Source organism: Stenella coeruleoalba, assembly GCF_951394435.1.
Source record: "Stenella coeruleoalba genome assembly, chromosome: 4".
In the NCBI taxonomy this organism is placed as follows: domain Eukaryota; kingdom Metazoa; phylum Chordata; class Mammalia; order Artiodactyla; family Delphinidae; genus Stenella; species Stenella coeruleoalba.
The window spans coordinates 101,000,829-101,013,880 of NC_137149.1; the positions used below are offsets into that span (position 1 = coordinate 101,000,829).

Sequence of the window (13,052 nt, forward strand, 5' to 3'; positions counted from 1 at the left end):
GGCTGGATAGTGTACAAGTCCATGACACACTAAATTAAGGTGACTGAAAAGCCACAGTGGCAGGCAGACCTATCAGAAATGTATGGACTAGAATGAGGCAGCTCTCCTTGAGTAAAAGTGTTTTTTAAAAGCACAAAACTGGGCTTCCCTGGTGGCACAGTGGTTCAGAATCTGCCCGCCAATGCAGGGGACACGGGTTCAAGCCCTGGTCCGGGAAGATCCCACATGCCACGGAGCAACTAAGCCCGTGCGCCACAACTACTGAGCCTGCGCTCTAGACCCCGCAAGCCACAACTACTGAAGCCCACGCGCCTAGAGCCTGTAGTCCACAACAAGAGAAGCCACCGCAATGAGAACCCCATGCACCGCAATGAAGAGTAGCCTCCACTAGCCGCAAACAGGGAAAAGCCTGTGCGCAGCAATGAAGACCCAATGCAGCCAGAAACAATAAATAAATTAAATAAAATAATAAATAAATTTTAAAAGCACAAGACTAAGACACACTAATAATAATACCTATTATTCTAGCTTGCTTACCATGTGCCAGCATTTTATGAATCCTTTAAAACTCTGTGAAGTAAGTAAGAGTAGTATGTCTATGTCACATACAAGACAATGAAGCTTTGAGAGGTTAAGGTCATCAACTAGAAAGTGTTGCAGTCAGGATTTTAAACCACACGGTAAACAGAGTCTGTGCCCCTGACCATTTGATGGAGGAGAGGCAATGAATATTAATAGTTCCTCTAATGCATACACTGGTTAGCTTTTAGATTAAGGAATGGACTCTACATGTAAAAAAGAGAGGTCTTTACATATAAAAGAAAGAGAACACAAATTCATATGAATAATTATTTCAATCATTCTTTTTATTTGTGTGCATTAGTACATATAAAAATATATGTACTAAATATGAAGAAAAATTGTAGGAAATGTGATTATCTAAATATTTGAAGATTCATATGTTTAATCCTACTTTACTTTCTACAAGTTTCCTAAATACTATTTTTGTTTTATCAGTCACTTCAAGAACAAGACAGGCTGTTTCATGCTGCTCACAATTTGTTCTAAATTCCATAAAGATTCATCATGCTGAATTTGTGGCACTCATTTTATAAACAAGAGACTGACATTTTACCACAAAATCTCTTCTAGGGATTTATAGTTAGTCAGCAAAGTCACGTAAATGCATTCGGAAAATTAGGATGGATGAATTACATGTGGGAACAGAGATTCCTAAGCTAGGAAACTTTTCCCACGCTTTACTATCCATTCTAAAGAATACACAACTCTCAAATTCTGTTCTATGAGGTGGACAAATCTTCTTAGGGTACTGATAAAATTACAAAATATTTTTATAATACAATGGTTCATACTTTGAGGTACGTGCTAACTAGAAAATGATTAATTCATTGCATCTTTCAGAGATTGCATAACCAAATATTTAAAAATTATGTTCAAATGTCAAGAAGAGCAGAACCAAACCTAATTTAAAATTAAAATATTTTAAATCAACACTTTCCTATATATTGCTACTAGGAATTACGTCCTACAAACATCTTCACAAGTCATGCATTTGTCAAAATGTATCACGTTAATTTGGTTTTACTCAGTAATCAACTTCTAGGGCGCTCTCCTAAAGGAATCATTGGAAAAATGGGCAATAACCTATATACAACACTGTGTGGCAATGTTCACTATCATGAGAAAATGGATACCATTAGGGAAATTATTACATAAAATAAGGATTATTAGTATATGATGGGATGAAAATGATGTTTATGAGGAGTTTGTAATGATATGGAAAATTACATTAAAACATTAAACCAAACAAAATCAGGTATCCAATAAAAACCCCATAATCTGTGTATTAAAAGAAGACTGAATAAGAATATGCTAAATTATAACAAAAGTTTGATATTTGGGATGATTGTCAAAAATCTGGGGGATACAGAAATAGAAGATAACTATAAAAGGCACATGTAAAGCATCTATAATCAGAACAAAAACTGATTAATTAAAAAGACTAACTCAACAATTTATAATAGAAGTAGCACAGCTTAGAAGTAAAAGCTGATTTCTATTAGAGGAACTCTGAGGAAAGCGTTCTCAAAATTCTGGTAATAACAATCCTCTTTGAGGAAGCAGTAGGGTTCCATTTAAGTCTTCACTGTCAATAGATCCAGTCCAAGCAGTATAACCAAACTCTTTATATTGAAACTACTCATGATTTTAGCAGGCAATCTGGAATTGTCCCTAATGGATTTCCAAGGTAATCTTGGTTGGCTACCCATAAGCAAAGAATGCTTAAAGATAATCGTCCTGGAAACAGAGATGACCTTAAAGATTTCTTAACATTTCTGAGCAATATTATGATTATTTGGTACCATGAAAAAAGAAAACAGTGAAAGTATGGGGAAGGAATAGTTCAGCTAACCAGCAGTAAGTTGCTGGTGATAGGTAACATGCTGCATTTAATAACATCTTCATCTAAGAAGCTTAAAGCATTTAACTTTAATCATTATGATGCTCTATGGAGAGGTGGGAGCTAAATCAGTAAAGTCAAGTGTATGATCTTTAGTGCCAGGGAAGAACAATGGCTTAGGTGGCTGAAATTCTAAATTTTACAAGGGATCCCTTTAAACTTGCTTTAGACCACATCTTTTAGTATTGCTGTTGGCGAACCGGATTGACAGATTTCAATCTTAGCTTCTTATTTCCACTGATGCCAGCAACATGGCAACTTATCCCAAACAGACTTTAGAGCAAAATTAGTGAACATTCCAAACCTGCACATAATTCTATTCAATTTGACAAATACTTATTGAGCACAAACACAAAAGCATAAAAAACTGATAAGCCTAAGTCCCTGGCTTTGTGGGGTGAAACAGGAAGTCACAAGGAGTCTTGATAACATTGAATAATTAACTGTATAGCCATTGTCACCATCCTCATTTTCCTGGGGACCAATTAAACCTGGACAGGAGCACAGAACAAGAGCATTTTAGGAATATCAGAACACAGCCAAATCCCAGTAAGATAATAACCTGCTTACTAGATCTATGCACTGAATAACAAATATTTGAGAGCCCACAAGGTACCAAGCTCTGTTTTATGTACAGGGGATACAGCAGTCATCAAGACAAAGTCTTTGCTCTCTCAAGGGCTACGCTAGTGGAAACACTTATTCTATACCAAGGAGAAGGTACAGTGACACACTACACCTTGAAAACCAAACAAGTACCTGAAAATGATGAAAAATTATTTCTCAGGAAACCAGGTATTTGAGAGGACAAATTAGCAACTTTATTTGGTTAAGAATAAAATGCAATGAAATTTGAAACTGGGCAACAGAAATAGGGCAGAGAAAGATGGATATGCCCCAATTCTAAGAGCGGGGGTGGGAGAGGGAAGACAGCTGAACACCAAAGCCTTAACAATGATTTTTCCTCTGATAACACTCAAGTAATCTCAAAGGCGTGGCTTATGAAACAAAAGGACTCAGAGAATTCTTTTTTGGATTCTCCAATTTCTACAGAACTATGATTATTTCCTAAGCCACATGTGTCACAGAGTAAACCTCCTTACCCAATCAGGCCAGCCAGCCAGCTACCCACAATTACCCTAGGCACCCTACCAAGGCCATATTCTGAGTCAGAAATGAAAGAGCTCCCTGATATGTCACAGAAGTAGTCTACCAATCTCATGAAACACATTTACACATATATACACATTACATACACATTCGCATATGCACCTATATGTATGTATGCATGCATGTATACATGTGCATATGTGTGGGTATATGTATGTATGGGTGTATGTATATACTGTGTATACATGTATGCATGGGTGTGTGTATGTATACATGGGTGTAGATAGGTAGGTAGATAGCTCCTCTCTGATTGACAAGGGAGCAGAGAATTCGGTGATAGTTCAAAACCTATTTGCCCGTTTTCCCAAGAGTCACACACCAAGAGGACATTTTTCCACTGGGTGGAGAAGTCACATCCGGTACTACAGACTTCATAGGTGATATATATATATATATATATATATATATATATATATATATATATATATATATTCTAACCTGCCCCCATCACAGACTGCCCTCTACTCTAGGGGGTTGGAGCATATCAGATATATATTTTTTACTGGTCTCCTAAGCCAAATACTAAAAAAGTATGTATTGTTTTTCTATTTATAAAAAGAATTTAAAACTGGCAAAATTAATTTATCCTGTTACAAGTCACCTTTTGTGTGGGAATCCTGCTAGGAAAGTGGCACAAGTACTAGTAATGTTCTTATCAATCCGGGTGCTGGATACCCAGAAGTGTTCCCTTCGTGAAGAATCAGCAAGGTGTACACTTATACGCACCACACTGCATGTATATTATATCTCAATAGAAAGGAGTTTTTAAATTTAGCTTCCTAACAATTTGTGGTGTGTTACTAAATTATACTTACCTCTTCTTGAGACATTAAATTATTCACAAATTATTCAGAAACATGGAATCTTCTCTAGCCAATTTGTAGATCAATAAATATAAATTCATTAATTCTACAAACCTTATTACTTTTTCCTAATTGTGTCATTGATCAAATAGCACCTCCAGGCAGTTATATAAAACTACTTTTCAATCAATTATTGGAAAAAAATTACTTAACTATATGTAGAAAAGTACATTTACCAAAACTCCAGGTTAGCAATCCCTTGATGCATGGGGACAGGGGAAAGGAATCTCATTATTGCACATCAAATTTTTTAAATATATTTTTAAATCCCTCTTAAGAACAACATAAATGATTATAACCCAAAGCCAAATGGTACACTTCTGCTATCACAAGACTCATGAGTCAAATCTATTTTTATCTTTATTTCTTCCCTTAACTCAATTCGGAAATGGTAAATAAAAATGACAATAATAAAAGAAAGAAATCTCATAAAGCAGAGGAACTTGGGAGCAGATAAATCTTCAGCAACACAACCTAAGAGTGCCCTGCCCTCTTCTCTTAAGTGCTGTTACTCATCTCCCTCTTACCAAATTAAACCAGACCTGTACTACTTTCTTCCCTGAGGACAAGAACTACCAAAGTAGTTTATATTAGCAAAAGGACTGGACCCAAAGTCTAACCCAGGGCCTCTTACATATGAGCATGCTGGGTCTATCTGAAAATTTAATCAAAGCAATATATTTTATTCCTTGTAGAATGAGTAATCTTAAAATAGTTTTTTAATTTACATATCGAAATGTTGGTATGTTTAAGTAATCAAATGTTTAAGAAATAAAAAGTAACACAGCTCTCTTTCCCTACTTGTTTGAAGACTGGTTAAAAGAAAAATCTGGGGCTTCCCTGGTGGCGTAGTGGTTGAGAGTCCGCCTGCCGCTGCAGGGGACACGGGTTCGTGCCCCGGTCCAGGAGGATCCCACATGCCGCGGTTCGGCTGGGCCCGTGAGACATGGCCGCTGAGCCTGCGCGTCCAGAGCCTGTTGCTCCGCAACGGGAGAGGCCACAACAGTGAGAGGCCCGCGTACCGCAAAAAAAAAAAAAAAAAAAAAAGATACATGTTGGGGACGTCCCTGGTGGCACGGTGGTTGAGAGTCCGCCTGCCGATACGGGGGACACGGGTTCGTGCCCCGGTCCGATCCGGGAGGATCCCACATGCCGCGGAGCGGCTGGGGCCGTGAGCCATGGCCTCTGACCCTGCGCGTCAGGAGCCTGTGCTCCGCAACGGGAAGGGCCAAAACACTGAGAGGCCCGCCTACCGCAAAAAAAAAAAAAAGATACATGTTGGGGGCTTCCCTGGTGGCTTAGTGGTTGAGAGTCCGCCTGCCAATGCGGGGCACACGGGTTCCTGCCCCAGTCCGGGAAGTTCCCACGTGCCGCGGAGCGGCTGGGCCCGTGAGCCAAGGCCGCTGAGCCTGCGCGTCAGGAGCCTGTGCTCCGCAACGGGAGAGGCCACAACAGTGTGAGGCCCGCGTACCGCAAAAACAACAACAAAAAGATACATGTTGGGGGCTTCCCTGGTGGCGCAGTGGTTGAGAGTCCGCGTGCCGATGCGGGGGACACGGGTTCCTGCCCCGGTCCGGGAAGATCCCACGTGCCGCGGAGCGGCTGGGCCCGTGAGACATGGCCGCTGAGCCTGCGCGTCAGGAGCCTGTGCTCCGCAACGGGAGAGGCCACAACAGTGAGAGGGCCGCGTACCGCAAAAACAACAACAACAAAAAGATACATGTTGGGGGCTTCCGTGGTGGCACAGTGGTTGAGAGTCCGCCTGCCGATACGGGGGACACGGGTTCGTGCCCCGGTCCGGGAGGATCCCACATGCCGCGGAGCGGCTGGGCCCGTGAGCCATGGCCGCTGAGCCTCCGCGTCAGGAGCCTGTGCTCCGCAACGGGAGAGGCCACAACACTGAGAGGCCCGCGTACTGCAAAAAAAAAAAAAAAATGTTGGGGCTTACCTGGAGGCGCCGTGGTGGAGAATCTGCCTGCCAATGCAGAGGACACGGGTTCAAGCCCTGGTCTGGGAAGATCCCACATGCCGCGGAGCAACTACGCCTGTGAGCCACGACTACTGAGCCTGCGCGTATGGAGCCTGTGAACCACAACTACTGAGCCTGCGCGTATGGAGCCTGTGAGCCACAACTACTGAGCCTGCGCGTCTGGAGCCTGCGCCCCGCAACGAGAGGCCGCGACAGTGAGAGGCCCGCGCACCGCAATGAAGAGCGGCCCCCGTTCGCCGCAACTGGAGAAAGCCCTCGCACAGAAACAAAGACCCAACACAGCCAAAAGTAAATAAATAAATTAATTTAAAAAAATAAAAAGATACATGTTGCTGGCTGAATGCTATCAACTACAAATGACAAATGTCTCTTCATAGACATTGTATTTTCAATGCAGTTCTCAGTCACTTTCCTCCTGTCTGTCCTGCACTTCCTGTGGAGGTCTAAGCTTGTGGAGGAGTTCCAACAATGCTAAGCACTGAGTAAGAAGGGAGCATTCTGACACACGATGTCATATGGCTACAAACAGATATTCTGGGCCTGGATCTTGGGGTCCCTCCATTAGTTTACAAGTATGGAATTCCCTGAGCTCTCCACTATGCACTACAGCAGGTTACTGTGTAACCTCTCAAGCTTCATTTCCTTCAAATCTAAAATAGGCACAATGTGTCCCTACCCCCTAGTGCAGCTGTGAGAAACAGATGACATTAGGCACATAAAGCAATTAGCACTGTGCCCGGCACACAGCACATGGGCAAAGATTTGTAACTACTTCTGCAGTAACAAAATCTTTTCATGTAAAAGATGACTTTACCATATCACCTGACAAATACACGATTTACAGAGACTGACACTCTGCCAAAAGGAAAATCATCTTTTAAAGTAACCCAAGTTAAATGTGTATGAAAAGACTGAATGGAGCCTAGCTTCTTGACAGATGACTTTCAGTTTCTGCATTCAGAACAAATACATTATTATAAACAGCTTCAAAAAAGACCATGGACTTTGGAGGACATGTTACAAGTCACACTCTCTGAGCCTCAGTGTCCTCACCCATAAAATGGGAATAATTCCCATATCGTCAGGCAATACCGAGGTTTTAGATGTTATCTGCAAAAGGCCTAACAATATCTTACACATTAGTAGATAACTATTTCAAAGCAGATGGCATAAGAAAAGCCATCAGAGGGATTATTCAAAGCTGGAAAAATTTTAAGAGAAAACTTTTCCATCATCTGTGCTTCATTTTTCTCTTCTTTGTAGCATTCTTACACTTTCTCTTCTAATCAGATTTGCTCCTCTTAATGCTACAAACGTTGATTTAATTTATCTCCATATCTTCTTCCAGTCCCTCCATCACCCTCCCAGTACCTACCAGTGGCTTGTCCAAAGACAGTTAATAAATCGACGCCTGAAAAGTCCGACTGCAGGAGAATTTTTACATCACTACAATTCAGCCCGAGGAAAGTGACACCCTCCTCCGGAAAGAGGAAGAGAAGAATAGAAATGTTACTGGACTACCAATTGTTTCTTTAACCATCAATGGGAGAAATTTCAGGAACAATATTTTGCTTCGCTTACTTCATTCCCTACTTTCTACTAAGATAAGAGTGACATCTGAGAACAAGGCTTACCTATTTGCACCATTTCTTCATTACCAGCCTGGAAAGGAGGGGGAAAAGTAAGAAAAAGAAACAGTTACTGGGTTTCATCTTATCACCTCATGCGTTTTATTTCTACCATTAATGCTTTTCAGGAGCTGGCTAATCAGGAGATGCTGGAGACCGGGATTGGTGCCTAAAGGCTGCACCTCAGTTTGTAGGAGGTTCTGTGACAGGAGCATGAGCCAATTCAATAATAATTTGGGACAGGGTGTCGTTTGCTCGTTTCAGTTTTAATTTAACATTTATGAAGCCAGCAAAAAATAAATACTGACACTCGATATTCTCTTCTGAAAACTCCGGGTACTGGGTCAGGAGTAGAAAAGAAAGTCTCTGAATTTACACGTGCAAAAAGAAGTCTAAATCCTGATGCATCAGATTTGAGGTCAGGAATCCACCAGACAATTCTGTACTTTTCACCCTATGGTCAGACCAGGCAGACCCGAGACGCTACAAAAACTCACAGAGAAATTCTGTACCCAAAGTCCCACCGGCCCTGTGCTGATGTGATTTACTACAAACGGCTCGGCTCATCCCGCTGAGCCTTCTCAAGGGCTCTTCCGAGAGCATCGGGCTTCACCTTGAGTCTCCAAAGGGCGGGGGCTGGGTCGAAAAGAAACAGAGCTGCACTCAACTTCGCTTTAAAAAGAGGAGGAGTTGTGCAGAGGGGGAGGGGAGAAAAGCGGCCGGCGCCTCCAGCCTCTGCCCAGGAAAACGCAGGGCAGGAAACGTCCCCGGGCCCCCCTCCCCAACTGTCAAACCCCGGCCCTGCCGCAGTCCTCCCAGGACACGTGTCTACTGGATCGCTCCCTGTCCGGCCCAAGGACTTCCTGAAACCCCCGCCTCCGGCTGCCCGAAAAAGCTGTGAGTCAGTGAGGAGGAGAGAAAGTCCCGCGAACCCGACTCCGGCTGCTGCAACCAGAGCACTGGGATCCCGGACCCAGCGTCCAGAAGTTCATTCAGGCGCCCAGACCGCCCTCCGGAAAGAGGAAACCCAGATGGCCCGGCGAGGATGCAAATTGGCTGCACTTTGTCACCAGGAATTGTTCCGAATGCCGCAAAGTGAAGTCCTAGGTGTGACAAGCCTGGGCTCCCGAAGTGGGAGTCCAAACCTCCCGTGCCATTCAACCCCCCACCCCAGAAAGCCCCGCACGCTGCGCCCAGCCCTCGAAACACCGTCCGTGAATGCACCAGATAACAGGGAAGGGTGGGAGGGGTGAGGAGGAGAGAGAGGAGGGGAAAGAGGGGAGGAACTTTTTCGGGAAAAGGTTGGGTTTGAGTTTTTTATTGTTATTATTTTCCACTTACTTGTCCATCAGCTGAAGTCCTAACCTCTACCAGAGCGGCTGCTATCAACCAAAGTGACAGGAGAACCATCACGAGTCGAGTTCACTTTTCAACTACTGGGCAAAGCAAATGCCCAGAGCAAACCCACCCCCCCTCAAAATAAGTTTCTTGAAAAAAAGAAAAAGAAAAAAAGAACCAAAAAATGCAGAATTAAAACAAAAACAAACAAACAGAAGAAAACTGATCTTCCGTGCTTTGCTTCAATGAAAATGAAATCTGAGCTCTGAGACTGGCCCCCTCTGCTCTGCAGTTCTTTCCACTTCACCTTCTCACCCCGTCCTCCCAAACAGAGCGTGCAGGAGCGAGAAGGTGCTGCGAGCCGGGCATGGGCTGCGCCGGGAGAGGGGGAAGGGACGAGGGGCTTCCAACTATCTCTGCCCGAAGCGGCTTTTTCTAGGCTTTTCGAGCACCATGGGTCCCTAAGGTTAGCGCTGAGAATGCTTGGGTCCCCTGGAGCACAGCAGGGGGAAGTATTAGCGAGAGAGACGAGCGAGCGGGAGCGGGAGAAAGAAGCAGGGAGAGGGCGATTCCGCCGCTCGCACAGAGGTGGGGGCGGGAGGAGCCCGAGGGGAGGAGGAGGAGGCAGGCGGAGGAGGTGGGAGGAGTGGGCCGCTCGCCGGCTCCTGTTGCTCGCGAAGCGGCCGTATGCTCGCTGCCGGCGACCCGCGGGGCGCTAATAAGGCCGCCGGAGCCCCCCGGGCGGCCCCTCCCGCCGCGGCGCCCACGTCACTCGGGGCCCGGTCCCGCGCCCCCCGCGCCGGCCCGGACGGCCGGGGCGGGCGCTGCCGTCGCGGGAGGAGCGGGGAGGAGTGGGGAGGACGGCGACCGTGGCCGGCCCCAGGCAGGGTCAGGCTTTGAAGCCGCGCGAGGGGTCTCGAGTGGCCCGGGCTCGACACCCCCATCCCGGGATCTTCTCCTTCCCCGCGACATGGGCGAAGGGAGGTGGCGGGCCAGGGGAGCCACCGGCCCAGACAGGCGGGACCGGCTTTGAGTTAATTATAGGAAGGGGGAGGGTCTAAGGGTCGGTCCTGGGCTTTAGGAAATTCACCTCCTGCTCTACCTTCCCTGCTCTCCCGGCCGGGTCTCCCCGGAGGGAACCCCTGGAACCTCCAGGTCGTAACGACGCGGTCATCCTCCTTCCGGGCACCAGCCGCCTACCACGTTTTGTAGGGTTGGTTCCTACCCCCTTTCAGTTCTTGTTTATGCTTTATTAGTTTGTGTTAGTTTTAAACGATGCCGTGTCTCTTCCTTGAGTCACCCGGATGCTTCCGTTTATCACTAGAGTACACAGGCCTCAGCGTCTCTTCCTCTCCCCAAGATTAAGTTATCAAATGATTTCTGCCCTTTGTGGCCCAGTGCTTTCTGGGAGGAGATAGCACCAACCTGGGCTCCAGAGACTTGAGAAGGGTTTGCTGGAAGCCAAGCGCAGGCCCGCTTCCCTGGAGTAGACGCTTGTGGGCGCTTTCCAGGGAGCAGAGGGGGTGGAAAAGGAAATATTTCCAACCTCCACTGACCAGTTTCTGACACTCCCTCCCCAGAACAGACCATGAGAGAAGAGTGAATAGGCACAAATTTAGGTATAATTTTCAAGGCTTCGACTGGAAGGAGCCTTTCAGAGGCCTTCCTAAAATAAAATGTGTAGAAGCTTCTGTCTGTAGCTTCATGGATGCTTCCATATGTCATAGCTCCTTTTCTTTTTTAAAAATGGTGTGCGTTTGGAGGGAATACTTTGGTTCATTATTTAAAGTCTGCATCTTTAGCTTACACATGGCAGGGTTTGTGTTCACTGATGTGTTATCCGCTAAGTCTTCTCAAAATCATATATACAGGACACTTACATGTTCAAGTGAGAAACCAAACAACTGAATGACCCCACCTAGTAACATGGGGTATTACGTTAATTAGTCATTAGCTGGAATAATAATTAGACCTCAGCACTGAAGTATCTCTATATTACTTTCTCCCTTCAATTAAAGCCTTCAGCATTTTTGTAACCTACCACTGACTTACTATCTGGGGGTGATTTGCTGAATTTTGTGCCTGGTTTTCTTATTTGTTAAAAAGAAATAATCCTCGTGTTCTATAAATAAAAATTATGTCAATTTATGCTGACAAGTAAAAGAATTATAGAGTACAAATCAGAAACCCTGCATTCTAGGCCCAGCTAACAGCTGTCTGACCTTGACAAGTCACTAAAACTCTATTTTGGTTTTGCCTCTATGAGATATTTCAGCTCCAAAATTATCTGATTTTAAGCAATAACAAGTACTGTATTTAGCCATGTGATTACTGTAGTCCTTTTTGTGTTAATTTCATAAAATTCAGACATTTGCTATCATCATAACTCCTGCGTAACAAGCAATTCGTGTGACTTTCATAAAAGCAGTCTCTTTAGATGTTTTTGGCCATGACCATGGAAAGAAATGTATTTTATACTGTGACCCAGTAAAAATTTTCATGATTCAGTATTTATTACATGCAATAACCCTGATATTTTCTATCTTATTTGTTTTGCTTTGTTTTGTTTTGTTTCCCAAATACTACTCAGGATCCGCTTCATTGATTTCACAACCCAATGAGTCCATGACCCTCATTCTGACAAACATTAATTTGAGAGTATATAATAAGGTTTATGTTTCTTGGATTCTACATAAGTTGAGTTCTTATTAATAAGACTCTCCCAATATACAAAGTTTCCCAAAGTATGTCCCGAAAATTAAAAGTTTCACCAAAAAAACAAAAAAGAATTCTCTGACAGTTTGTGAAATGCTCATATGAACACAATGAAATGGGTTACTTTATTTCAGAACTTCCCAAGGACTTTAATATCCTAAGTGCATTGTGAGTGTTCAAGAGAGAGATGTAGTGCACTCGATCCTCCTACTGATGTGACCACAGAATGCTTTTTTCTCATGCTTTATCCTCTGAGGAACACACTTGGGGAAATGCCATTATGAAGACCAATTACTAAAGTAAAATGAACTTTGAGATAGGTAGGATTCACATACAGATTCCACCTCAGTTTTCTCAACTCTAAAGTCGGTTTACTAACGATGCTTCTGCAAAATGTTCATGAAGATTAACATAATCTTGCATGTAAACTGTTGAGCACATTGTCTAGAACATAGTAAGGGCTTAAATGAAGATTTTCTTAGATGAATCTGTATGGCGTATGTATAGATAACCCACTGATAATGAAATATGGCAAGTTCTAAGAAAAGTAGGAAAATATAAACAACTAAAATATTATGAACTTTTCATTTCACCAGAGATAACAGTAGGAATAAAAGGCAAAGAAGTCACTGAGTTCCTTCCACAAGCTGACCCCTGCCTGCCTGCGGAGCATCAAATCCCCGCCCTTCCCTGCAGGCTTCTTTGCCTTCAGCAGCAGTGGTTTGTTCCCACAACCCCCATCCACACACTTGCTCATATTGGCTTCCCAGTCATAAGACCCTTCCTCTTCCTGTCCCCAAGTCAAAGAAAGGCAAATTCCAGGAGATGCTAATTGGTGCTCCACAAAATACTAAAGCAATACTTTG

General features: G+C 43.9%; 1 protein-coding gene across 13 annotated transcripts in view; it reads right to left on the reverse strand.

The window, feature by feature from the left end:
- Positions 1 to 13,052, reverse strand: part of ADAMTS3 (ADAM metallopeptidase with thrombospondin type 1 motif 3) — a 611,755-nt gene that overhangs the window by 279,968 nt on the left and 318,735 nt on the right. For 2 of the 13 annotated variants that reach the window (XM_079921107.1, XM_079921108.1), the window contains exons 1-2: positions 9,475 to 10,111; positions 8,140 to 8,167 (exon numbers count right to left, since the gene is read on the reverse strand). The exons of 2 other annotated variants lie outside the window; for them this stretch is intronic. In XM_079921107.1, the coding sequence (XP_079777233.1) occupies positions 8,140 to 8,167; positions 9,475 to 9,543 (97 nt within the window). In that variant the 5' untranslated portion in view covers positions 9,544 to 10,111. Of the gene's footprint in view, positions 1 to 6,463; positions 6,876 to 8,139; positions 8,168 to 8,441; positions 8,501 to 8,630; positions 9,028 to 9,474; positions 10,112 to 13,052 lie in introns of those variants that run through there. 9 more of the 13 variants (XM_079921110.1, XM_079921100.1, XM_079921116.1 and 6 more) reach the window with 5 other exon arrangements.